At 41.6% G+C, this 27,725-nt stretch overlaps 1 protein-coding gene across 2 annotated transcripts in view; it reads left to right on the forward strand.

Annotated features, from left to right (window-relative positions):
- The window catches only part of PTPRM (protein tyrosine phosphatase receptor type M), an 810,901-nt gene that overhangs the window by 741,577 nt on the left and 41,599 nt on the right, over nt 1-27,725 (forward strand). For both annotated transcript variants that reach the window (XM_045887027.3, XM_045887028.3), the window contains one exon: nt 4,080-4,177. In XM_045887027.3, coding sequence (XP_045742983.1) covers nt 4,080-4,177 — 98 coding nt within the window. The remainder of the gene's footprint in view (nt 1-4,079; nt 4,178-27,725) is intronic.

The raw sequence follows: 27,725 nt of genomic DNA on the forward strand, positions 1-27,725 counted from the left end.
TTATTTATTATTATTATTATTTATTTTATTATTATTATCACCACCGTGACCAGGTCAGGGAGATGGTTATGTGGTGTGTCACCAAGGGCTGCTCTCAAATACTGACGGTGCACTTACCCCATGGCGGGAGGGGAGAAGAGATGAGGAAGACCAAAGCAAAACCGCATCAGAGGTGTTGGGGACTCGGGACCTTCGCATTGCATGGTTTGTTTGTTTGTTTTCTTTCTGGGATCTGCTTAGAATAATCTTTGTATTCAAGTTCATTTTCAGATCTTAACCCAAGCTGTTTTAGTTCTTCTGGATACCTGTCCTGATTTTAGCATTGAATAGAACAATGACCTAATTCATTTTTCTATCCCAATCTTTTTTTTTTGGTCTAACTTTTCTATTCTAATTGGTTTTTTTTTTAGTCTATTCCAATCTTTTTTTTACATCAGCAGGTAAGAAAATCATCAAGACTACCATTTATATCAACCAAGTGAGCCACTAAAGCTTATAAATGCCCTTTGTTTTAAAGATAACCCATATGTAGTTATGTAAACATTAAAAACTACAACAACAACAACCTTATCACCTTAACTGCCTCAGCCCCTTGGTGAGGTGGTATAGCCATGTTCCCAGATGACATTCTATGTGTGAAGTTCCTTCTAAATCAGAGAGAAATGGGATTCCTTGATTCAAATCGCTGGTATACAAAGTTAGACTCATCAGTAGATTCAAAGCAATCATTACATTACATCTCCATATGAGACCACCTGATAGGTTGGAAAATGGCGCCAAACGTTCCTGATGCTGTGGATCTGCAGTTCTCCACCAGGAGAGAAATGAAAACACACCCAGACCTAACCTCACCCCAGGCCAATTAAATCAGTCTTTTGGGTTAGGATCTCAGAATTTTTTTAAATTTTATTTATTTAAAGTCCGTTAATTAACATTAGTGTATTATTAGTTTCAGATGTGTAGAGTTCAGTGATTCATCAATCTTGTATAATGCACAGTGCTCATTACATCACGTGCCCTCCTTAATGCCCATCACCCAGTTACCCATCTCCCCACCCTCCTCCTCTCCAGCAACCTTTTTGTTTCCTAGAGTTAAGAGTCTCTTATGGTTTGTCTCCCTCTATGATTTCATCTTATTTTATCTTTCCCTCCCTTCCCCCATGACCCTCTGTTTTGTTTCTTAAATTCCACATACAAGTGAAATCATACAGTATTTGTCTTTCTCTGACTGACTTATTTCACTTAGCATATGCAAGCTGGTACAGCCACTCTGGAAAAGAGTATGGAGGTTCCTCAAAGTTAAAAACAGAGCTGCCCTATGACCCAGCAATTGCACTATTAGATATTTACCCAAAGGATACAAACATAGTGATTCAAAGGGGCACCTGCACCCCAATGTTTATAGCAGCACTATCAACAATAGCCAGAATATGGAAAGAGCCCAGATGTCCATTAACAGACAAATGGATAAAGAAGATGTGGTATATATATACACAAAGGAATATTACTCAGCCATCAAAAAGAATGTCATCTTGCCATTTGCAATGATGTAGGTGGAACTAGGGGATCTAAGAACTTTTTAAAAGCTGCACACATATGCAGCCAGAGTTGAGAACCATGGTCCTCAGTAGAGAACAGTTACTGGAGGCCAGGACTGTATTCTGGTTACCTAGGGAAATGGGCTGAGTTGAGATACAAAGCGTTGAGTCTGGGAAACAGAGGAGTGATTTGCTTAGTGGTTGGTAGCAGTTCCATCACAGCATTCTGAGGCCTGCATGATTATCACTCTCATTCTGAAGAGACCCTTGCAAAAGATGCCCCCCCACTTTCAATGAATTGGAAAGGAGTAAAACCGATGTGCTTTCCAGCTTCTACAGATAATCTCCAAAACATCAGTCGAGGAGGGGATTCGTGCATATATGATATATTAATATTATTTAATATTTAGATAGATTTTAATAATAAATAATACAGTTTATACATATGTATACAGACTGATTCATTTATTCATTGAGCTCCTGCCATGTCCCAGGTAAACACACTAAGGAAATTGTAAACCATAACAGCCATGTTTCCCTCCAGGGGGAACTGGAATGAAGTAATCACAAGGGAATCTAAAGCTAAGAAAGGGTAAGTGAGCTGCACTTGGGAACTTGCCCTGAGCCTGGAATATCTTTGGGGTGACTCATCTCGGGCACTGAAGAGAGAGATAGTTTTTCTTCTGTAGGCACATGCCTTCCATGATGCTGGAGTATCTGATTCATCCACTATAACCATTGTCATCAGAACCGTTTCTGGAACTTTCAGAGTAGGTGGCACAGGCCTGTGTATCTAGTGAAGGAAGCAGAAAGTGTCTGGGCTACCCCTTTGTTTGGAGGGTATGCTGGGAAGACTATCTGTTTACACAAAGATAGACTCGGGGTATTTTTTTTTCTTGTGAATAAGTGACAAGCTGTGAATGTTCCTTTCCACGAGCTAGAAAGGTAGTAATAGAGAAGATCCAATGTTTACTTGTCCCCTCTGTAACCTTAGATTGAAGTCATTGAAATCTTCAGCCCATACATCAAGAGAATGGCACACACATGCCAAGGGACATGGGCTGAAATGACAGGCACAGCTTTGTGAGAGGTGGCGTGCATGGTCCTATAAAGGGACGAGCCTCAGAGACATCAGGAGGTGGAGTCAGTTTTCACGGGAAAAGTGAGTGTGTAGTCAGAGCAGCGAGGAGGAATGACAGAAGCTTGTGTTGTGGACAGATGGGAAGGAGGTTTTGATGGCAAAGCAGGAGAAGAAAAATTACACAAGAACCAGCTGATAATTGGTCAAGATGAATGGAAGGTGATTGAAGGGGGCCCCCAGGTATGCCACCATTGCTCAGTGTCCAAACCTTAGCCAAGGAAGGACCATTCATAAATATCTTTAAACACACCTTGCCTTTGTTCTAATGCTCTGCTATTTATAAAATGCCTGAGTATGCGTTAACTCCATGGACCCTCAAAATAACCCTGAGAAGTGTATTGAAATCAGTATGTAGATAAAGAACGATGATGACACTGAAGCTCACGGTGGCTAACTTGTCCAAAATCACACAGCCAGTTAAAAGACAGAGGCAAATCTCAAATCCAAATATTTGAGCTTCAAATCCAGTAATCTGCAATGTCAAGATCCTATGGTACGATTGGGTCCTGGTCCCAGCATGTGCCTGAACATTTGTATGATTCCACACGTATCATGGGACTCTCATGCCTTTGAAGTTATACTCCTCTCATTTCCTTGCATTTCTGCTTGTCTTATAAAGATTTATACTGTGATGCTTACACCCTCAAATATGCATGAGCATAAGGTAGAGATTAGGGTTTTTACAAATCTGGATTCAAAGAAATTTTATATTCCAACTTCCTGTACCTGCTAGTGCCTATAGAAATGACGTTTTATAATGCCTGTCTCCCCTTTTTCTTCCCAGTCCATAAGAAAGAGCTTTTGAATACTCAGATCCCAAGAGCTGAGCCCAAGATGCTGATCATGTTCAGTGACAGGAAGTACAACTGCTTAAAAGTCTAATTTCTCTCTCACTTTTGGAAGTCAGGTGAAAAAAAAAAGGATTACTCTGACAGCACAGAATAAGAAAAACATAGAAACAAGAAAAGGCCATTTTTCCTATAGAGGCTCATTTCATTCTTTCTGCCATTTCCCTGGGATATCTGCCAGTTGTTAGCAGGAAGAGTAATGTTACCCACTTTTTAAAAATTTCACTCTTGAGTATTATGGAGATAAATAGCTAAATGATGGAGAAATAACTTTCTTTCACAGCAGTAGTTTAAGAGGGGTAGAAAGAGCTCAAATGCAAATACGTTTGATGACATGAGAAAATTCAACCATGAATGAAAAATTCAGTATTTCTGTAGGTGCTGTTTGAGAAAGAGTCCCCATTTGCATCAACACTAGAAAGGAGAGCCAAGTCATCTATAAGAGTGAGGGGACTGCCTATGGATATTAGTCAGTTTACTTGCAAGCCCCGGAAATTTTCCAGTTGCAAACTTATAAAAAAAAAAAAAGGCCTATGTTCCATTTTGCTGCAGGACCAATGCAAGAGACCATCTATGACTTCTGGAGGATGGTGTGGCACGAAAACACCGCAAGCATCATAATGGTCACCAACCTCGTGGAAGTGGGAAGGGTAAGTCGGCTCTCCACATACACCGCCACGTGTTCCTTGCTCAGCTGGTAACGTGAAGTAAGGCAAGAATAGGCTTTTGAAGTATCATGTGTACTCCAGAAATCATGAACTACTGCATTGCCTCCTATCGCTTGCTGCACTTGCTTATAAATTATCAGTAAACATAGACTGAATTGCTTTCATTTGTTGTGATAGCAACAGACAGGAAAGGCACTCAAGATTTAAAAGCAGTTGTTATCTGGCTATATTGAGCACACAAAAACACCTCTAAGCACGAACACTTGTTGTTGGGTGTCAAAACTCAATGGGTGCTGCATTAGACATGACTGCATTCTAACTCAGGAAAATTGACTCTAAAAACAGTGTACAGCACTGGGTGCAATCATTAGCAGGGCATTCCCGCATCTCCTCTTGCTTACTTTTTCCTTTCCTGGTCCTCTGTTTCTTAACCTGTAAAACAGAGATCATCATCTGTGCCCAAAGTCTTGTACTACTTTGTCTGGAGGAACTGGTAATGAGAGCTATTTTTGTTTAACCAGGAAATGCTTCCATAGTTATGACCTCGGTAGTGGTGGGATTATTTCCAAAGTGAAATTTAAAAATGAGAAAATACACAGGGTGCAGTTGCTTTGTTTTATAGTAGGGTCCATAGCTCTGTTCCACTCAAGAACCCTTTACTTCTTAGAGAAGGTTGACCTTCTGAGATTGACCCTCAGCAGCAAGGGAAGCCTGGAGATTAAGCCTAGAAGTGAAATGTGGGGGCAGACGCCATCCAGGGGTTGTTTCTTAAGATTCTCAGTCAGCCTTAAAAAATGAGGAAATCCTGCCATTTACAACAATGTGGATGAACCTGGAGGACATCATGTCAAGTGAAATAAGCCAGTCACAAAATACATGATTCTACTTACATGAATTATCCAAAATAGTCACATTCATAGAAGCAGAGGATACTGTGGTGGTTGCCAAGAGCTGGGAGGAGGGAGAAATGTGGAGTTGATGTTCAGTGGGTACAAAGTTTCAGTTACACTAGATGAGTAAATTCTGGAGATCTGCTGGGGAAAATAGTGCTTATATAGTTAACAGTATGGTTTTGTGCACCTACTTTGTTAGGAGGGTACATTTCATGTTGAGTGTTCTTACAAAAAATGAAACAACAAAGGGACACAGGAAACTTGGGGAGGCATTGGATATGTCTATTACCTTGATTATAGTGATGCCATCAGGATGTACGCATATGTCGAAACTCACCAAGTTATACCCATGAAGCATTGTATGTTGTAATTGTATATCAATTACACTTCAATAAAGCTCTTTCCAAAAAAGGATTTTCAGAAGTATCAGGAGATGCAACTCAAGAAGAGAGACATTAAGAAGTGGGAGATACTTAGAATGCTAGCAAAAATAGCAAACTAAATAATCTGAAAACCCTCGTCCTACGAACATCTAGAAATTCTAGATAAAATATAAATATGTGTTTTCATATGTTTGTATGTAATATACATATAAATCACCTGTAAATGTAAATATATATGTTAAAAATGTTTAGCTTAGCTCTCAAAAAAGGAAACTACTAGAAACCAGAAGAATGAGGACCAGACAGAGAGTGGACACAGCCACTATTCTCTGGAGGCTGGGTGCATGGGGAGGGTCAGTCTTGGAGGGAGTGGGGGGCGGGCCTCAACCTTCACAATCATGGATCTTGGGTTTTACAGCCCACTGAGAACAGGAGATAATGTCTTAGGCCTGTGCAGGACTAGGAATTTGAACTGAGGCTGCCACAAAAGGTAGACACTCAGAGAAAGGACTGTCCAGGGGAAGGTGGAGGGAGGCAGAAGGAGGAAAGCCAGCCAGGCACCAGAACCGGGAAGTAAAAAGGAGGTAGATCAGTCTTCACTGAGGATCTGCGTGAGAAAGCACTTCCACCAACGCATGGGTCAAAGTAAAATGCCCTGATATAAATCAGAACATAGTTCGAACCATGAATAAAGAAGTATCAGAGATTTTTCATAGATGGCTTTTATGATATTGAGGCATGTACCCTCGATCCCTATACTTTGAAGAGGTTTGATCAAGAAAGGATGCTGTACTTTGTCAAAAGCTTTTTCTGCATCTATTGAGAGGATCATATGATTCTTGTTCTTTCTTTTGTTAATGTATTGTATCACATTGATTGATTTGCGGATGTTGAACCAACCTTGCAGCCCAGGGATAAATCCCACTTGGTCATGGTGAATAATCCTTTTAATGTACTGTTGGATCCTATTGGCTAGTATTTTGGTGAGAATTTTTGCATCCATGTTCATCAGGGATATTGGTCTGTAATTCTCCTTTTTTGATGGGGTCTTTGTCTGGTTTTGGGATCAAGGTAATGCTGGCCTCATAAAATGAGTTTGGAAGGTTTCCTTCCATTTCTATTTTTTGGAACAGTTTCAGAAGAATAGGTATTAATTCTTCTTTAAATGTTTGGTAGAATTCCTTTGGGAAGCCATCTGGCCCTGGGCTTTTGTTTTTTGAGAGATTTTTGATGACTGCTTCAATTTCCTTAGTGGTTATAGGTCTGTTCAGGTTTTCTATTTCATCCTGGTTCAGTTTTGGTAGTTGATACATCTCTAGGAATGCATCCATCTCTTCCAGGTTATCTAATTTGCTGGCATAGAGTTGCTCATAATAGGTTCTTATAATTGTTTGTATTTCTTTGGTGTTGGTTGTGATCTCTCCTCTTTCATTCATGATTTTGTTGATTTGGGTCATTTCTCTTCTCTTTTTGATCAGTCTGGCCAGGGGTTTATCAATCTTATTAATTCTTTCAAAGAACCAGCTCCTAGTTTCGTTGATCTGTTCTACTGTTCTTTTAGTTTCTATTTCATTGATTTCTGCTCTGATCTTTATGATTTCTCTTCTCCTGCTGGGTTTAGGCTTTATTTGCTGTTCTTTCTCCAGCTCCTTTAGGTGTAGGGTTAGGTTGTGTACTTGAGACCTTTCTTGTTTCTTGAGAAAGGCTTGTATTGCTATATACTTTCCTCTTAGGACTGCCTTTGCTGCATCCCAAAGATTTTGAATAGTTGTGTTTTCATTTTCATTGGTTTCCATGTATTTTTTTAATTCTTCTTTAATTTCCTGTTGACCCATTCATTCTTCAGTAGGATGCTCTTTAGCCTCCATGTATTTGAGTTCTTTCCGACTTTCCTCTTTTGATTGAGTTCTAGTTTCAAAGCATTGTGGTCTGAAAATAGGCAGGGAATGATCCCAATCTTTTGGTACTGGTTGAGACCTGATTTATGACCTAGGATGTGATTGATTCTGGAGAATGTTCCATGGGCACTAGAGAAGAATGTGTATCATTCTCAATGGGGAAAAACTGAGAGCTTTCCCCCTAAGGTCAGGAACGCGGCAGGGATGTCCACTATCACCACTGCTATTCAACATAGTATTGGAAGTCCTAGCCACAGCAATCAGACAACAAAAAGAAATCAAAGGTATCCAAATCGGCAAAGAAGAAGTCAAACTCTCACTCTTTGCAGATGATATGATACTTTATGTGGAAAACCCAAAAGACTCCACCCCAAAACTGCTAGAACTCATACAGGAATTCAGTCAAGTGGCAGGATATAAAATCAATGCACAGAAATCAGTGGCTTTCCTATACACCAACAACAAGACAGAAGAAAGAGAAATTAAGGAGTCGATCCCATTTACAATTGCACCCAAAACCATAAGATACCTAGGAATAAATCTAACCAAAGAGACAAAGGATCTGTACTCAGAAAACTATAAAATACTCATGAAAGAAATTGAGGAAGACACAAAGAAATGGAAAAACGTTCCATGCTCATGGATTGGAAGAACAAATATTGTGAAGATGTCAATGCTACCTAGAGCAATCTACACATTCAATGCAATCCCCATCAAAATACCATCCACTTTTTTCAAAGAAATGGAACAAATAATCCTGAAATTTGTATGGAACCAGAAAAGACCCCGCATAGCCAGAGGAATGTTGAAAAAGAAAAGCAAAGCCGGCAGCATCACAATTCCGGACTTCCAGCTCTATTACAAAGCTGTCATCATCAAGACAGTATGGTACTGGCACAAAAACAGACACATAGATCAATGGAACAGAATAGAGAGCCCAGAAATGGACCCTCAACTCTATGGTCAACTCATCTTTGACAAAGCAGGAAAGAATGTCCAATGGAACAAAGACAGTCTCTTCAACAAATGGTGTTGGGAAAATTGGATAGCCACATGCAGAAGAATGAAACTGGACCATTTCCTTACACCACACACAAAAATAGACTCCAAATGGTTGAAAGACCTCAATGTGAGACAGGAGTCCATCAAAATCCTAAAGGAGAACACAGGCAGCAACCTCTTCGACCTCAGCCGAAGCAACTTCTTCCTAGAAACATCGCCAAAGGCAAGGGAAGCAAGGGCAAAAATGAACTATTGGGACTTCATCAAGATAAAAAGCTTTTGCAAAGCAAAGGAAACAGTCAACAAAACAAAAGACAACCGACAGAATGGGAGAAGATATTTGCAAATGACATATCAGATAAAGGGCTAGTATCCAAAATCTATAAAGAACTCATCAAACTCAACACCCAAAGAACAAAGAATCCAATCAAGAAATGGGCAGAAGACATGAACAGACATTTTTCCAAAGAAAACATCCAAATGGCCAACAGACACATGAAAAAGTGCTCAATATCGCTCAGCATCAGGGAAATCCAAATCAAAACCTCAGTGAGATAGCACCTCACACCAGTCAGAATGGCTAAAATTAACAAGTCAGGAAACAACAGATGTTGGCGGGGATGCAGAGAAAGGGGAACCCTCCTACACTGTTGGTGGGAATGCAAGGTGGTGCAGCCACTCTGGAAAACAGTATGGAGGTTCCTCAAAAAGTTGAAAATAGAGCTACCATATGATTCAGCAATTGCACTACTGGGTATTTACCCCAAAGATACAAAAGTAGGGATATGAAGGGGTACGTGCACCCCGATGTTTATAGCAGCAATGTCCACAATAGCCAAACTGTGGAAAGAGCCAAGATGTCCATCGACAGATGAATGGATAAAGAAGAAGTGGTATATATATGCAATGGAATATTATGCAGCCATCAAAAGGAATTGAGATCTTGCCATTTGCAACGACGTGGATGGAACTGGAGGGTATTATGTTGAGTGAAATAAGTCAAACAGAGAAAGACATGTATCATATGATCTCACTGATATGAGGAATTCTTAATCGCAGGAAACAAACTGAGGGTTGCTGGAGTGGGGGGTGGGGTGGGAGGGATGGGGTGACTGGGTGATAGACACTGGGGAGGGTGTGTGCTCTGGTAAGTGCTGTGAATTGTGCAAGACTGTTGAATCTCAGATCTGTACCTCTGAAACAAATAATGCAATATATGTTAAGAAAAAAAAAAGAAGAAGGTAGTGGGAGGGGAAGAATGAAGCGGGGGAAATCGGAGGGGTAGACGAACCATGAGAGACGATGGACTCTGAAAAACAAACAGGGTTCTAGAGGGGAGGGGGGTGGGAGGATGGGTTAGCCTGGTGGTGGGTATTGAGGAGGGCACATTCTGCATGGAGCACTGGGTGTTATGCACAAACAATGAATCATGGAACACTTCATCTAAAATTAATGATGTAATGTATGGGGATTAACATAAGAATAAAAAAAGTAAAGAAATAAAAAATAAATTTAAAAAAAAGAAGTATCAGAGAGTAAACTTATAGGGTGCAAATAAAATAGTACCTAAAAGGATGTATATGTTTTAAATGTTGTTAGAAAAGGAGAGAGACTAAGCATCTAATTCAAGAAGATATGTGAAGAACAGAGTACAACTAAAGAAAAGAGGACATAATAAATAGAAGAGCAGATAATTATTAAGTAAAAAGCAAAGAAACAATAATAAAAAATCAACAGAATCAAAAAGGCTTTGTGAAAAGATTCATGAACTAGACAGACATCTGGCAATCTGAAGTAAAAAATAAAAAGCCAAAAGCTCTTGATATTTGGAATAGGATAAAGATTCTTTTATCCTAATAGATAATATAGTAACTAACAATAAATTTGAAATTGACATAAGTTAGGTAAGTTTCTTAACAAATATGATTTTCCAACACTTACTCAAAAATAAACAGAAATTCTGAACAGACATTAATTTAAAAGTGAATTATGGTTAAAAACTGACCCATGGAAAAGCACCAGTCCCAAATGTATTTACAGGTGTGTTCTACTAAATATTTCAAGGAATGGAGAATCTGGATCTTATAAAAATTATTTGAAGAGAAGAGATAAAGCAAGACTGCTCCCCCACTTTATTTTAGGAGACTAGTATAACCTTGACATCAAAACCAGCCAAGGACATAGGAAAATAGAAAATTATAAGTCCCACAGATTGGGAAGAGAGAAACAGACCAACAGGTCAAAATAGACCAGATGTTGACTATGGCCATATGTGGAGAAAGCATGAGCTTTGCAATCAGTTGAGTTGGGACATTTGGTTATTCATATGGACAAAAAAGAAAAAATCATAAAACATCCAAAAATGAATACCAAATAAAGCTTTAAATTAAGCTTTAAAACTTAAGTTAACTGTAAATTAAGCTTTAAAACTTTTAGAAGAGGGGCGCCTGGGTGGCTCAGTCGTTAACATCTGCCTTTGGCTCGGGCCATGATCAAGCCCTGCATCGGGCTCCCTGCTCCACAGAAAGCCTGCTTCTCCCTCTCCCCCACTCCCCAAGCTTGTGTTCCCTCTCTTGCTGTCTCTCTCTCTGTCAAAAAATAAATAAAATCTTTTAAAAAAATAAAAATAAAATAAAACTTTTAGAAGAAAATATGAAGGAAAATATTTATGACCTTTTTTTTTTAAAGAATGTTTCAAAGATACCAAAGGTTCAATGTTCTAAGGAAAGAACAGGGACATCTGACCTTATATTAAAATGGAAAACTTTCTGTACGATAAAGGATATAATGTGATAAGACAATGGGATAGATACCAGGAGACCAATACGTGAAGTATAAAAACTTACAAAGCAATATTTTATGTCCCGAAAGTACAAAAACTGTTTCTTGACTTTCAGTTCCCTCTGCTGGAACACAGAGCAGGGGAGCTGGCTTAGAGACTGGGGTGGCAGGTGCTCACTGGATACCTGGCCTAGAAGGGGCCACCCAACCTCTCTGCCACCCACCTCTCACCTGGGCAGTGGGGATGTCATGGCACCTGCTTCATAGGGTTCTTGTAAACATTAAGTGAATTTCTATGCGTCAGGTGGTTAGAGAAATTCCCAGCCCATTCTGAGGACTTCGTAAATATAGGTATTAGTGTCACTCTTACCTTTCCACCAACAAACCTAAGACCTACAGTGATGTCTATAGTTATCTTTTTCATCCCATTCTTTTGCTGTGAAAGCAGTAATGACTCCTGAAAAATAAGTGTTCCACACCACCAGAATTTTTGGTCTCTGCCTTCTGGCACTCAGTAACTGCCCAATGAAATGAATGAAGGAGATTTCCTCCAACTCAGTGTCAGAGAGCAATTAGCCTATGCTAGGTTAACATGGAAGAGCTAGGCTAAAGAAGATCTCTGTTTTCGTGTACGTGGGTTTCTTTCCCCGAAATGTATGTTTGGTGGATTCTGAATCCTGCGTTCATTTCACAAATACCTGCTGACTGCCTGTGGACGATAAGGAGAGAGAGAACTGGAAACTGCTGGCACGGTGCCTTATTTTCGCCGTGACCATACTCCTTAAAAGTTATTCACCACCTCAAATTGCACATATTTGCATTTGCATTTTGAGTCACCTGGCTTTGGAAAAAGAAAAAATAAAGGCCATGCAGTGGTGGTCTGTTCCTTCCATCAGGCACTTGGACCCACCCCATATAGGATAGTCATTTTGGTTCTTGGGGTGGAAACTATTCCTTCGGACAAGTAACCATGGAAATCCCAGCTTTTAAAAGTATGCAGGGGAGTGGCGCCTGAGTTGCTCAGTTGGTTACGCGTCTGCCTTCAGCTCGGGTCATGATCCCAGGGCCCTGGGATCGAGCCCCACGTCAGGCTCACTGCTCGGCGGAGAGCCTGCTTCTCCCTCTCCCTCTGCCTGCCACTCTATCTGTGCTTTCTATCTCTCTGTCAGATAAATAAATAAAATCTTTATTAAAAAAAGTATGCAGGGGATGGAGCACTGGGTGTTATGCACAAACAATGAATCATGGAACACCACATCTAAAACTAATGATGTAATGTATGGTGACTAACATAACAATAAAAAAAATTTTTTTTAAAGTATGCAGGGGAGAGGATGACTAGGTTTCAGGGTTAACCATAAATGAAAGCCCATAGGCTTAAAGGAACTCAATAATTTTAGGTCTGGTAAGCTTATTAAAAAAAAAAAAAATCCTTCCAAATCCTTACCAGGTTTGTGGGAATGTGGTCAGCTCTGAAGAATGCTCACCTCGTTACCCGTCAGCTCCCATGGATGGGTCCGCCTTCAATTAGTAATGAATTTAATGGCATCTGTCCTTGAAATGCCTGGCATGATTTGGGGGTTTTGACAAGAGGTCACATTCCCTCCAGGAAAATGCACTACCCTTTTCCCAAGCTACTTCCCATTGTTAATCCCGCACATTTGTTTAGAGATTACTTCCCCATTTTCCATGCTTAAAAACAGCAAGAACAAACTGCCGAAAAAAATCAAAATGACATGGTTTTTAAGGGCAGCAACTACCTACTTACCATGTTTACTGCACATGGTGTGTCCTTCATGAATTAGGCATGAGCTAGGCAGATATGTGTTTGTTTACACAGGCTTGCTGCTGATTCATTAAGTCAGAGCTGGGAACCCGCTTTCCCCTGATTTTTGCCCCAAAGCGCTCTGCATTAGGCGGCTGTAATTGCCGGTGCTGGAGCCCCTGGGAAGCCCTCCCTGTTGGTAGCACCTGGTGCCGAAGACACAGACACTGCACTTCCCTCCAGCGGGGTCCCCGGTACAGCTGCCAGGACCTGTCATTATCTAAGACTTCCTTGTCACCACCGTGCATCGCCTTTCAGCCCGTATGTTCTGGGAAGGGACCCTTGTCAGTTTCCCTGGCACCTGCCGGCTGCACACCTGGCATTTAAATTGCTCCGGAATGTGTTGTGATTGTTTTCACTCTTTAATGAACCCACCTGAGGGACATTGAGCTTTTTATCCAGTCGCCTGTTTCCCAGGCATTCCCATTTACACCGTTTGTGTGGAGATGCAGAAACTCTGTTGTGTTGTTATACTAATCCATCTGCCAAAAATCTTATAACGAAATCTGTGGGACTCCCAAAGGAGATTTTTGCACTGGTAATTTAAGCTAATGATTTCTAAACATATTTAGTCAGTTTTATGAAGACCTCATTAGAATGTGTTTATTAAAAATCCAAATGATTTCTCATAGTCATGTAGGAAAATTATTTTTGAGTTGCTCTGAAGAGTTCTGATAACAGGTGATAAAGTGTTTTGGAGCTAAGAGAAGTCAAGGCCAGAGATGTTAACCTCTATCAATGTAGAGGATGCATGGAACCACCAAAATGGATGCATTAAAGATTATTATCAACCCAGAGAGGTTGACTTGGGATTTCTTTCACATTAGTTACTAAAAGAGTAACAAAAGAAAGAAGCTTAAGATGAACACTAAATGTCAGAATTAACTCTCTAATTCACATGCAAGGTATATTAAGATTCCAAGTGCCCCTGTCAGGTACAACAAAGAACATCTGCTTCTCTCCAAAAGCCACCAGATCCAGGATCAATGGAAGAAGCAAGAGAGAGGCAAGGTTGCCCCTTTATAAAATGTGGAAATAATGTTTGATAGTAGGAATAACCTAGGTAATGCCTAACAGTACAAAACACCAACAATATTTGTACAAAATCTCTCAAGTTATTCTAAGACATCAAACTCATACCTAAAAGGGAAGAGACAAATCTTTTTATGGCCATTACTACAGTTTTTCTGTCTTGAACTCTCATTATTGCCTTTCATAGGTCTTTTTTAATGAACTGGATATTTAAGAGTGATATTTTGTGACCTGGGTAATTATAGTATTAGCCTTTGATTTACTTATACTCGTTCAACAAACATTCCTCACCATTTCAATCTACCATCAGCCATCTCAACAATCATATTAATGTAGCCAATTCAAGCCTTACCTCCCTCCATAACTTTAATGCAAAACTAGGGAAAAAGGAGCAACGTCGGTACTCTAGCCTGTGATGATTCCCACCCAGACACTGCCACACCTCATGGCACCTGCCCCCAGCGTACCACCCAGGAAGCAAGGCACTAACTGGTACTGAGCTCTCAGCAGCAGGAGAGGGACCCTCTGTTGACCCCGCCATGCCAGTCTGCTCCTCCAGGAAGGATGACTCCCTAGCTGCCCCACTGAACTTTTGAGGTTTTCGCTGCCCAAAGGTTTTCTCAGTCCCCCTCTTTAAAATGTTAGAAAACTAACAAAAGAGCCCACTTTGTCTTATTCACAAATTAACCCAAAAGTAGGCTTTCTACTCTCTTTCTAACACGACATCTCCAATGATACACCTACTGTATCCATGGCACTAAGAGATACAAAGATGTTTGTGATGCACTTGTCCTCAAGGAACATAAAAATGTAATAGGAAACCATTTAAGCAATGAGCTATAATACATGTGAGTCACAAGGATGACAGCACCAGTGCAGAGCTAATTCTGCCTGAGGAAACATAAGAGACATCACGGAGAACACAGCGAAGAGCTGGGTCTGTTGGGAGAAACAGGGCCGTAACCACTGTAGGAAAAACACAGAGAAAGGGAGCAAATGGAACAATGGGAAAGAGCAAGTGGTCTGATGTAGCTGTGAGGGCTGATGCAGAAGGGCAGCTAACTGAGGCTGGAAGGCTAGCTGTGGCCTCCCTAGGAGGAGGAAAAGGTAGACGCAGGGAGTGGTGGCGTGTTTGTTGTAATGGAAGGCATCAAGCTGGTGAATCATATGTTCTAATTAGTGTTGTTGAAAGACAGTTCTAGCAGCCACTGCAGAAAGGGTTAGAAAGGAGACAGAAGGCATGGAGACAAGTCAGGTTGGAGCAAGACTCTTGGTGAAAGATGACATGGACTTGAGTTGTGGCAGTGGCATTGGGAATTTATGGGAGACACACAATTTGGGTGTTACCTGGGGATGCTGATAAGGGAAAAGAACTGAAGTGTGAACAAGGTTTCTACCATTATGACTTGGATTGATGTGAAGAATATTAACCAAGAAGAGTAACCCTTCTCTCTACCCCTCCCCTCCAAAAAAAGAAAAGCCGGCTTTAGAAGGAATCAACATGATTCATTTTGGACATGCTGAGTTTGGGACACTGAATGAACAATAGGGGCTTTCCAGAAAGACATACAGACTAACTATGAAATGTGTGATTCTCCCTTCGTTTACTGAGCATCTACTATGTGCTAGCCTTTGGGCAAGACTGGGGATAGCAAGATGAAAAGATATGACATGACCTAAGGGATAGAAAGACAGACAAACAAAAAAGTTAAAATGCAAAGTGATAACCACTATAACAGAAGCATGGCATTTATGGGAAAAAACAGAGAGAGAAAGAAGAGCAGAAGTGAAGACAGAGCACCAGAGAATATCTATATTTAGAGGCAGACAGGGAAAGAAGAGCTCAGAATGGAGACTGAATATGATGTACCAGAGAAATAAGGCAAGCACTAAGAGACCCCAGAATCCTGAGTAAGAGTTGATACAGTTTCAATGAGAAGGAGAAGGTAAGCAGTGTTGACAAAAGCTGCAGAGAGGCCAGGTACCTCAGGGGTAAGATAGGTAAACAACAAAATGTATTGAGCATCTATTCTGTGCCAAGCATTCTGCTAAATGACTGAACAAGCCTTATTTATTTTAGTTATCATGGTCACCCTCTAAGATACATATGAAGATTTCTATTTTCAAAGTTAGCAAACTACAGCTCAGTGAGAAATAATTTGGCCAAGGGCACAGAGCTGGAATGTCTAGAATGTTTCGTTCCAAAGCCCATGTTCTCTCCACAATTCCACAGGGCACCCCCCGCCCCGTCTTTGGTACACACCAGGTTTAGGTGGTGTGATAACCATGAATGCAGTGGCGATGGAACAGTGGCTCTGTGTGTGGTAAGGACAGTAGAGTAGCTTGTTCTTGGAGACGTAAATCAAAGGAAAGAGATGGAGCAGCACCTAGAGGTAAGCAAAGCTCAGGATGTGCTCACACTGCGGGGGGCGGGGGGGGGGCATGCATCTGTGGGGCTGAGTGTGTGGGTGGTGGCGGTGGTGGTAGGGTAGACATGAGCATAATTGGGAGTCTGAAAAGAAGATGCAATTGGAAGCAAAGATTGAAGGTACAAGTTTTGAAAGGGGCGAGTGGACAGGAAAGCACATACAGGTGGGAGGGAATTCCTTCAGGAAACGAGCCAGGGGTATACACCCAACAGTGTGTATAGACACAAGAGGCTGGAGCTACAAAGATAAATTAAGCATGTCCACAGGAATGGGGAAGCAAACCTCTGTCTAAGACAGAGGTTTCAGAATGCTCTGGTAGTTCCTACCAGAGGCCCCTCATCAGCCTGAGAGCTGAGGTTGGAGGGGTTTGTCAATAAATGCTTCCCAGAGGAAGTGCATGGGGCTGAGTGTGGAGGAGCAACTAGGATTTCATCAGCAAAGAAGGGAGAGAAGGGTGCTCTAGGAAGAGGGAACCACGGGCCCCTAAGGGAAATGGCAGAAATGTGTTCAAAATGAACATGGAGTAAATGAATGCTTTAGCACAGAGAGCTGGATGTGCTCTGAAGGACTGAGTGAGAGTGACATGGAGAAAGGGACACAGAGGAGATGCTGCAGAAAGAGAGGATGTAATCTAAAGGCAGAAAACTAGCCACTGGATATAACAAGGAAAAGGTCTTTGGTGACCTTCTGCCTGAGTAGTTTCAGAGGGATGACCCATCAGGGTCCTTTGATTATATGCAACAGAAATCAACTCAGGCTAATTTAAACCAAAGGGAAATCTACTGGAAGAATGTTAGGAGCTCAGCATGTTGGTGAGAAGAAGAAGGCCTGCAAACAGACAGGAAAGAAGGCACCAAGTCCAGAGGGCCAGTGAGCAGAGGGACGTCACAGCCAGGCTGGTCAAGGTGCTGGTGCGGAGAGGACACGTGCCGACAACTTCCGGGCCATTTTCACTGTGCTTGGGGTTCCCATAATGGGGACAGAGCATCTGACTCCTCCAAGTTGGTTCATATGCTCATCCCTTGCTGTCCAGGGCCCCGAAATGACAAGCCACCCCACGAGGAAGAAGGAGTTCCCCAAAAGGAAGTCAAGAATACATTAGCGAGGTTGAGTGACCAAATAACACGTACTCACCATAGACAGGGAGGGCTGGAGGCAGTCTGCAGGGTCAAGGCCAGAGTAGAAAATGAGGACATACAGACTGAGTTTACTTATCAGAAGCTTAGCTGAGGAGGGAAGAGAGAGAAACATGGCAGCCGACAGAGGGGCATTAACAATTAAAGGATATTTTAAAGGTGGAAGACCTTTGAAAATTTTATGTGTCAAGGAAAGAATCAGGAGAAAGAGAAATTGAACATTAACGAGTAGACAGCTGAGGGAGTTTTCTCCCCAAGGGGGCAGGAGGGACAGGATGCAGAGTGCTGGTCTTCAGTTCAGCCTTATGAAGGATGACATCTTGTTCTCTGAGCCAGGAAAACAGAGACAGATAAGGATGCATTTAAATAAATGGATCCAAAATATAAACAACAATCTTGGAATTGCACCCTCTCCTGATAACATTCGTTTTCCTGGTGATGATCCAAGCAAGGCCATGGGCTGAAAGACTTGAGGAGACTGGGGAAATAGTTATTTGAGGGAGGCCCAAGAACACTGGGGAAGGGGGTTGGCCTGGGCTAGGAGGTGGCATGCTCCTGTCTTAGGAAGAGGTAAGAATAGGGAAGGGAATAAGCAAGACGCGGTTGGCGGCAAGAAGGGCCAGGCTGCATGGGAATCCTGGGACAGCCAGCAGCCAGAGTTATCACAGAACTGACAGAGGTGAACACGAGGGTATTGTGGGCATTTCTCAGGGACTAAACTAACCGGTTCTCACCGCCCAGCCTTAGTTTATGCATCCTGGAAATGAAGGGACATGGGTGCCCAATCAGCTCTAAAATTCCATGTTTATATGAAGAATATTTGTGTGTTTATTGCTTACATTCTGGCTTCGAGATCTGTTTGAATAACAGATACATCTGCAGCTGAGCTCTGTTTTAATGCCCATGGGCCTTAGGACCTCCCTGGCGCTCACTGTGTCTGCTCTGAACACCAGCAGCAGAAGGAAAGTATGGAGTCTGGATTTTCAAAAGGGAATGGTTCAGGGAAAAGACATGAGTGTCGCTTCCTCAAGAGAGAGCTGTCCACTCCTATTTCTTCTGCACTGTTACACATGAATTTTGTAGATCTAGAGCGGAATATTGCAGTGTGTGATTAGCTACCAATGGGACCAATTCTGTTGGTGTTCTATCTATATTTATGCAGGCTGTAAAAGATGCTCAGTCTATAATTTATAAACTTTCTTTTCAAGATGATAAAATCGGACTACAGTAAATTATTATTTTGAGAGAAGGTATTCTTTTTAAAAGTTCTCAAAATTGCCTATCACAATCCACTGGTTTATCAAGGGACACAATCAAGCAATTTTACATTTCTGATCAGTGGTACCACCTCTGTCCCTTGCGTGCAGCAGGAAAAGGGTTTGGGGGAGAATGTGACTGCTTTAGAGAACTCTTGCAAGCATTTAATAAAGATAATCTATGCACACCCCATCGTGTTCTGTGTAGCTGCAAGTGTGACTTTTGCATCTGGAAGACTATCTCCTGGTGCATAGAAATAGTTATCTAACTCCCCCCAAGTCCATTAGAGAATCAGCATTGTTACTAAATGTCCATCAATCCTATTTGGATAGCAAATCTACTTAATTGAAAGGTAAACTGTGGTATAAAGGACGTGGGAAAACAGGTACAATTGTAAAACAAACTCATTCCACTAAGAAACACTTCATGGACTACTAAATTGGGGGATGATTTTGAAGAACATGAGTCTAAAGGAAACAAATACTCTCAGAATGAAGCGAGGAGAAAACCACATAACTTTATTCTCCAATCTTACTGAAGGCTTATTATGTACTTTAAATTACAAAGTACTGCATTTTAAGGCTTAAAGTAATGAGGTTTCTTATATAAAATTTGATACCTATAATGTTCCCCCTGATTTCTGGAAAATTTATTCTGGTAGTGTTCCTGTAAATAAATATTTGTGTTTGTGTGAGAGAGAGAGAGAGAGAGAGAGAGAGTGTGTGTGTGTGTGTGTGTGTGTGTGTACACGTACCTGCACTTTCTAAAAGGCGAGCTATTCCCCTCCCTCATATTTGCTCACATGGGTAACTAGACTAGACTACTCTTTTGCAACTTTCACAGTCCCTGAACCTGATAAAAGGTTCTTCCCAGATATATTCATCACACACACACACACACACACACTCCCTTGCTCACACATCCTTCCCTCAGTTTCAGAAATGCGCTCTGCCTTGGGAACAGCCAACTGCTATTCGTTCTAAGTGCAGACTGTCGTGTCTTTCTTCTGGATTCTGTGTGAATTTTCACCGTGAATTAATGAATTTCCTGTGGGGAAGACAGAATCAGTCTGCTATCTGCCTCACACACCTCCTGTTTCCCTGCTGTTGTCCATGTCAGAAACCTTAACCCCTCGGAGTCTTTGTTCGTCTCTCCTGTGGCTCTTCTGGTGGAACTCCTTAATGTGCAGGTATCAGGTGACCTTTCCACCTGTTATAGGGGAGGGCCAGAAAGACAGAAGGGAGGATCCCTGCCTTTAAGACATTTACAATCCAATATTAGAGGCATGACACACAATTGTATACCAGAAGGAACAAAACACCCTTGGGTACCATTTTGCCCTTCCCTGCCAGACAACAGGCCCCTGTGAGCAAAGAGTAGCTTATGTCCTCTGTGAATCCCATAAGTCTGGACACATAGAAAGTATTAGAAATTAGTCAATAAGTGTTTTTTGAAGAAGTGGAAGAGGGTATATATAAGCTAGTGCAAAATAACTTATTTGCTACAAGGGAAATCTCTGCAGCCTTGAGATCATCCCATATTGCATCCAATTACACTGCCAAGAAACTACAGCTGTATGCTGCCCTCGCAGGTATACATGTGACCAGGGCTGTGCTATAAAACTCTCAGGCGAGTGTCCTGAGAGCACTTTGGGGGGCGGGGGTGCATGGGCAGCAGATGGACAAGGCACCTGGGACGGGGCATCCTAGCCATCTCAAGGCTGCAGTAGCCCTCCACCTTTGTTCTGCTCACATGAGCACTTGAAAATTGCTTTTCCCCCTACTTTGCACACTGCTGTTACATCCTATTCTTCAATAATTTTTTTGAAACCCACAGTAAGTGATGTCCTATCTTGAATGCAAATTTTTTTTTCCCTCCTCTACTTTTTAGATCTGCTAACTTCATCTTCTGAGGCCTTGTTCTGCCTTGCCCTAAAGGCTTGGGGTTATCTGGCTGAGTAAATATGAGTGAGTAAATGCTGGGTGCCTTCCAGAGAAGAGGGCCAAATAGTGCAGTGAGCGGTTTTATGACTGTACACAGTTCTGTCTTTTTCAGTTTACCTCTCTTCACTCCAGACTGTCTCCTTTGAGATAGAAACAGAACCCGGATCCCTTACAATTCTTGATGGACAGAGAATTTTTATTCTAGAAAAGCATGATATATTCATCACCTCACCGAAGATAGAGTCTTTTCTGATGTTATAGGGTAGAGAAGCCAAATCAGGAGTGAGTTTGTGGTAGTTTCAATCCATTCAACTGGTTGAATCACATATTGCCCATACTCAGGATAACTTATATGATGCTCAGTCAGGTATTAGGTGGGTCATCTATCCATTCCCTAAATTCTTCAAAGTCTCTTGCTCTGTTTAGCGATTCCTGTGATAACCTAAGGGAGAGGACAGAGAACATGCCAGGGAAGGCAGTGACTTGTGGTCATTCCTCTTTGGTGCTTCCTTAACCCCTAGAGCCATTGACCTTCCCAAAGAGATTCGCTGGAACAGGTGCATATTCTCACACTATCTCAGGAATTTAGCCCAGATCTGTGTTTCTGAAATTAAAGTTGATTTCATCCCAATCCTGGCATCGACCATAGAGTGTGAGCTGCTGTGATCAATAGAGCACGTGGCGTACCACACTTCTGAACCACAGAGGTGCTGGCACAGTGGTAAGGGGCACAATGACAACTACCGATAAGAGCTTTCTCTTACGCCAGCCAATGTAGTGGGTCTTTAGGCCCTCACCATGGCTCTGTGGTGTAAGCATTATGCTATCCACGCCTCTCAGATAATAAACTGAAGATTTTAAACATTAAGAAACTGGCCCAAGGTTATGCAGCTAGCAACTGTCAGCTCACAATGAGAATTCCAGAACCACACTCTTGACCACTATGCTATATGGCTTCCCAAAAACCTCATTCTAGAGTCTTGTAATCAGGATAATTCTCAAACTTGAGATAATTTGAACAGTCATATGACCTACTCTCCTCATCTTCAAATAAGGAAACTGAGGACCAGAATGTTTCTGTGACTTTCACAAGGTCACATGGCTAGCTCACAATACAGCTAGAATTAGCCCCATGCTCTCCTGCATGTCAACCAGGCCTCTTTCCATTACACTATGCTGTATTATCACTAAATGTGATTTTCTAGAGAAGTTACCTTTTTTATCAGTGGTCCTTAAAAATAAATTTTATGCCTCTGCCTAGAAAAGTGTGTGTGTGTGTGTGTGTGTGTGTGTGTGTGTTGGGAGTCATGTTTTCAAGAACATTTCTGGTCTGTAAATAAGCCAGAGAGGTCGTATCCTGGCAGCCTAGGAGAGGCAGGAGGCCAAGTCCCTGAGCTCACCTCTAAGAACCCTGAGGTATATCCATTATGGTAATCACCCCATCTGGCTTCTGCAGGCAACCGGCCATTGTCTACTCCGCAGCTGGTGACAGAGATGCCTGACACGTGAACCTGGGCAGTCACCTGCCCCTAGATCCCCCAAGCCCAGCCAGCTCATGTATGCATCCCCACATCCAGCTTGCTCTCTGCCTTTAGTAGCCCATCCCAGCAGAGCAGCTGGCTGGGCTGCAGAGAACCCTGAGGTGGTTCCAGGGATCGCATGTGCTCTCTCAAAGGAACTAGTACCCTTTCAAAATGTTAGTCCTGCAGAAATCCATTTCCTGCATCCTCTGCCTCTTCAACACCATTTCTACTGTTTTAAAACCTAGCACCAAAGTTCAACCAGGACCCTGTCAGAAGCAGCTAGAGATCATGAAATAGGGACTGTTCCTACTGCTGTTCTCCCTCCCCCACCACCCCGACAGGGACTCAGGACCACGCAGGCTTTCTAGAGATGACCCTGCCAACTTTCTCCATTTAGAATGCCTTCCCTGCCCCAGCCATCCATGGAAACTGCACTTCATCTTTCTGATCTCATCTGTAACGTGGGCTTCCTGGTGCAGTTTTGAATCTCTTCCTTTAGAAGTAATATTCCTTCCTATGATTTCCAATAGCCGTTTTCATTTTGTTAATTTTAGCAAACATTTACTTGTGCCAAGCATGTTTTATCTAAGAGCTTTAGGAACAAGAATCTAGTTAATCTTCACAAAACGTTATTATTATCCTCATTGTGCAGATGGGCAAATGGAACCACAGAGAGCATAGGTAACATGCCCAAGGTCACACAGCTGAGAAATGAGTCCAAGCTTTGAACACAAACAGTGTGGCTCTGGGTAATGTGCTCATGACTACGAACCTTGCCTCTCATTCTGCTCTCAATTAGATTTGTTATTTACATGCCTGTCTCTTCACAAGCATTAGGACCATAGCTCATCCCTCTCTGTACTCCAGCAATGGCTGACTGGGTTGTGCTCATGATGGGCTTCCAGGGCTGTCTGCATAACTGGCAGGCGGCCTCGATACCACTGCCCTGACCCAGACACAGGCTTGGCCACACTGAAGGCACAATGTGGACCCCTTCAGTTTTCTAGTCTGCCTCTTAGAGTCTCCCAGCTTCGGATTATGTGTTTATAAAATAGAGATAATACTGTGACCCCACAAAATTAGTGTGAGGTGGCATGCAATCCCAGATCATTCTAGAACTTAGAACGATTGTAACCTCCATATGGTCTAGTCAGAACAGTCTCATGACTTGCACAAAGTCAATAGATTTAAAACTATAAACCTGAAAACTCCTGTGTAAATCTAAATTGTTACCCCAGTGAGGGAAAATATGGATCCTTTTTCTTGGAGAGCTATCAGATTTCACTCTAAGAAATGTCCCCTCAGGAGATATATAAATATAGATGTAGACATGGATACAGATACATATATAATGTTATCATTGCTTAAAAGATTTCTGAAACTCATCTTTCAGAATGATCTTTAGAGTACGTGACACACACTTCCTATTGTTCGCAGTGATGGAGAATCTCCCTCCTGTGGAAGGAGGACTTACCTTTTTTTTTTTTTTAATTTTTTATTTTTTATTCTTATGTTAATCCCCATACATTACATCATTAGTTTTAGATGAAGTGTTCCATGATTCATTGTTTGTGCACAACACCCAGTGCTCCATGCAGAATGTGCCCTCCTCAATACCCACCACCAGGCTAACCCATCCTCCCACCCCCTCCCCTCTAGAACCCTGTTTGTTTTTCAGAGTCCATCGTCTCTCATGGTTCGTCCACCCCTCCGATTTCCCCCGCCTCATTCTTCCCCTCCCGCTACCTTCTTCTTCTTTTTTTTTTCTTAACATATATTGCATTATTTGTTTCAGAGGTACAGATCTGAGATTCAAAAGTCCTGCACAATTCACAGCACTTACCAGAGCACACACCCTCCCCAGTGTCCATCACCCAGTCACCCCATCCCTCCCACCCCACCCCCCACTCCAACAACACTCAGTTTGATTCCTGCGATTAAGAATTCCTCATATCAGTGAGATCATATGATACATGTCTTTCTCTTTTTGACTTATTTCACTCAACATAATACCCTCCAGTTCCATCCACGTCGTTGCAAATGGCAAGATCTCAATTCCTTTTGATGGCTGCATAATATTCCATTGTATATATATACCACATCTTCTTTATCCATTCATCTGTCGATGGACATCTTGGCTCTTTCCACAGTTTGGCTATTGTGGACATTGCTGCTATAAACATCGGGGTACACGTACCCCTTCGGATCCCTACTTTTGTATCTTTGGGGTAAATACCCAGTAGTGCAATTGCTGGATCATATGGTAGCTCTATTTTCAACTTTTTGAGGAACCTCCATACAGTTTTCCAGAGTGGCTGCACCAGCTTGCATTCCCACCAACAGTGTAGGAGGGTTCCCCTTTCTCCGCATCCCCGCCAACATCTGTCGTTTCCTGACTTGTTAATTTTAGCCATTCTGCCTGGTGTGAGGTGGTATCTCATTGAGCTTTTGATTTGGATTTCCCTGATGCCAAGTGATATTGAGCACTTTTTCATGTGTCTGTTGGCCATTTGGATGTCTTCTTTGGAAAAATGTCTGTTCATGTCTTCTGCCCATTTCTTGATTGGATTCTTTGTTCTTTGGGTGTTGAGTTTGATGAGTTCTTTATAGATTTTGGATACTAGCCCTTTATCTGATATGTCATTTGCAAATATCTTCTCCCATTCTGTCGGTTGTCTTTTGTTTTGTTGACTGTTTCCTTTGCTTTGCAAAAGCTTTTTATCTTGATGAAGTCCCAATAGTTCATTTTTGCCCTTTCTTCCCTTGCCTTTGGCGATGTTTCTAGGAAGAAGTTGCTTCAGCTGAGGTCGAAGAGGTTGCTGCCTGTATTCTCCTTTAGGATTTTGATGGACTCCTGTCTCACATTGAGGTCTTTCAACCATTTGGAGTCTATTTTTGTGTGTGGTGTAAGGAAATGGTCCAGTTTCATTCTTCTGCATGTGGCTATCCAATTTTCCCAACACCATTTGTTGAAGAGACTGTCTTTGTTCCATTGGACATTCTTTCCTGCTTTGTCAAAGATGAGTTGACCATAGAGTTGAGGGTCCATTTCTGGGCTCTCTATTCTGTTCCATTGATCTAAGTGTCTGTTTTTGTGCCAGTACCATGCCGTCTTAATGATGACAGCTTTGTAATAGAGCTTGAAGTCCGGAATTGTGATGCCGCTGGCTTTGCTTTTCTTTTTCAATATTCCTCTGACTATGTGGGGTCTTTTCTGGTTCCATACAAATTTTAGGATTATTTGTTCCATTTCTTTGAAAAAAGTGGATGGTATTTTGATGGGGATTGCATTGAATGTGTAGATTGCTCTAGGTAGTATTGACATCTTCACAATATTTGTTCTTCCAATCCATGAGCATGGAACGTTTTTCCATTTCTTTGTGTCTTCCTCAATTTCTTTCATGAGTATTTTATAGTTTTCTGAGTACAGATCCTTTGTCTCTTTGGTTAGATTTATTCCTAGGTATCTTATGGTTTTGGGTGCAATTGTAAATGGGATGGACTCCTTAATTTCTCTTTCTTCTGTCTTGTTGTTGGTGTATAGGAAAGCCACTGACTTCTGTGCATTGATTTTATATCCTGCCACTTGACTGAATTCCTGTATGAGTTCTAGCAGTTTTGGGGTGGAGTCTTTTGGGTTTTCCACATAAAGTATCATATCATCTGCAAAGAGTGAGAGTTTGACTTCTTCTTTGCCAATTTGGATGCCTTTGATTTCTTTTTGTTGTCTGATTGCTATGGCTAGGACTTCCAATACTATGTTGAATAGCAGTGGTGATAGTGGACATCCCTGCCGCGTTCCTGACCTTAGGGGGAAAGCTCTCAGTTTTTCCCCATTGAGAATAATATTTGCTGTAGGTTTTTCATAGATGGCTTTTATGATATTGAGGTATGTACCCTCTATCCCTATACTCTGAAGAGTTTTGATCAAGAAAGGATGCTGTACTTTGTCAAAAGCTTTTTCTGCATCTATTGAGAGGATCATATGATTCTTGTTCTTTCTTTTGTTAATGTGTTTTATCACATTGATTGATTTGCGGATGTTGAACCAACCTTGCAGCCCAGGGATAAATCCCACTTGGTCATGGTGAATAATCCTTTTAATATACTGTTGGATCCTATTGGCTAGTATTTTGGTGAGAATTTTTGCATCCATGTTCATCAGGGATATTGGTCTGTAATTCTCCTTTTTGATGGGGTCTTTGTCTGGTTTTGGGATCAAGGTAATGCTGGCCTCATAAAATGAGTTTGGAAGGTTTCCTTCCGTTTCTATTTTTTGGAACAGTTTCAGAAGAATAGGTATTAATTCTTGAAATGTTTGGTAGAATTCCCCTGGGAAGCCATCTGGCCCTGGGCTTTTGTTCTTTGGGAGATTTTTGATGACTGCTTCAATTTTCTTAGTGGTTATAGGTCTGTTCAGGTTTTCTATTTCATCCTGGTTCAGTTTTGGTAGTTGATACATCTCTAGGAATGCATCCATCTCTTCCAGGTTATCTAATTTGCTGGCATAGAGTTGCTCATAATAGGTTCTTATAATTGTTTGTATTTCTTTGGTGTTGGTTGTGATCTCTCCTCTTTCATTCATGATTTTGTTGATTTGGGTCATTTCTCTTCTCTTTTTGATCAGTCTGGCCAGGGGTTTATCAGTCTTGTTAATTCTTTCAAAGAACCAGCTCCTAGTTTCGTTGATCTGTTCTACTGTTCTTTTAGTTTCTATTTCATTGATTTCTGCTCTGATCTTTATGATTTCTCTTCTCCTGCTGGGTTTAGGCTTTATTTGCTGTTCTTTCTCCAGCTCCTTTAGGTGTAGGGTTAGGTTGTGTATTTGAGACCTTTCTTGTTTCTTGAGAAAGGCTTGTATTGCTATATACTTTCCTCTTAGGACTGCCTTTGCTGCATCCCAAAGATTTTGCACAGTTGTGTTTTCATTTTCATTTGTTTCCATGTATTTTTTAAATTCTTCTTTAATTTCCTGGTTGACCCATTCATTCTTCAGTAGGATGCTCCTTAGCCTCCATGTATTTGAGTTCTTTCCGACTTCCCTCTTGTGATTGAGTTCTAGTTTCAAAGCATTGTGGTCTGAAAATAGGCAGGGAATGATCCCAATCTTTTGGTACTGGCTGAGACCTGATTTATGACCTAGGATGTGATCTATTCTGGAGAATGTTCCATGGGCACTAGAGAAGAATGTGTATTCCGTTGCTTTGGGGTGGAATGTTCTGAATATGTCTGTGAAGTCCATTTGGTCCAGTGTGTCATTTAAAGTCTTTATTTCCTTGTTGATCTTTTGCTTAGATGATCTGTCCATTTCAGTGAGGGGGATGTTAAAGTCCCCCACTATTATTGTATTGTTGTCGATGTGTTTCTTTGCTTTTGTTATTAATTGCCTTATATAATTGGCTGCTCCCATGTTAGGGGCATAGATATT

Source organism: Mirounga angustirostris, unplaced genomic scaffold, assembly GCF_029215605.1.
Source record: "Mirounga angustirostris isolate CCGP_5_RB_7025 unplaced genomic scaffold, mMirAng1.0.hap1 SCAF_14, whole genome shotgun sequence".
Taxonomy (NCBI): domain Eukaryota; kingdom Metazoa; phylum Chordata; class Mammalia; order Carnivora; family Phocidae; genus Mirounga; species Mirounga angustirostris.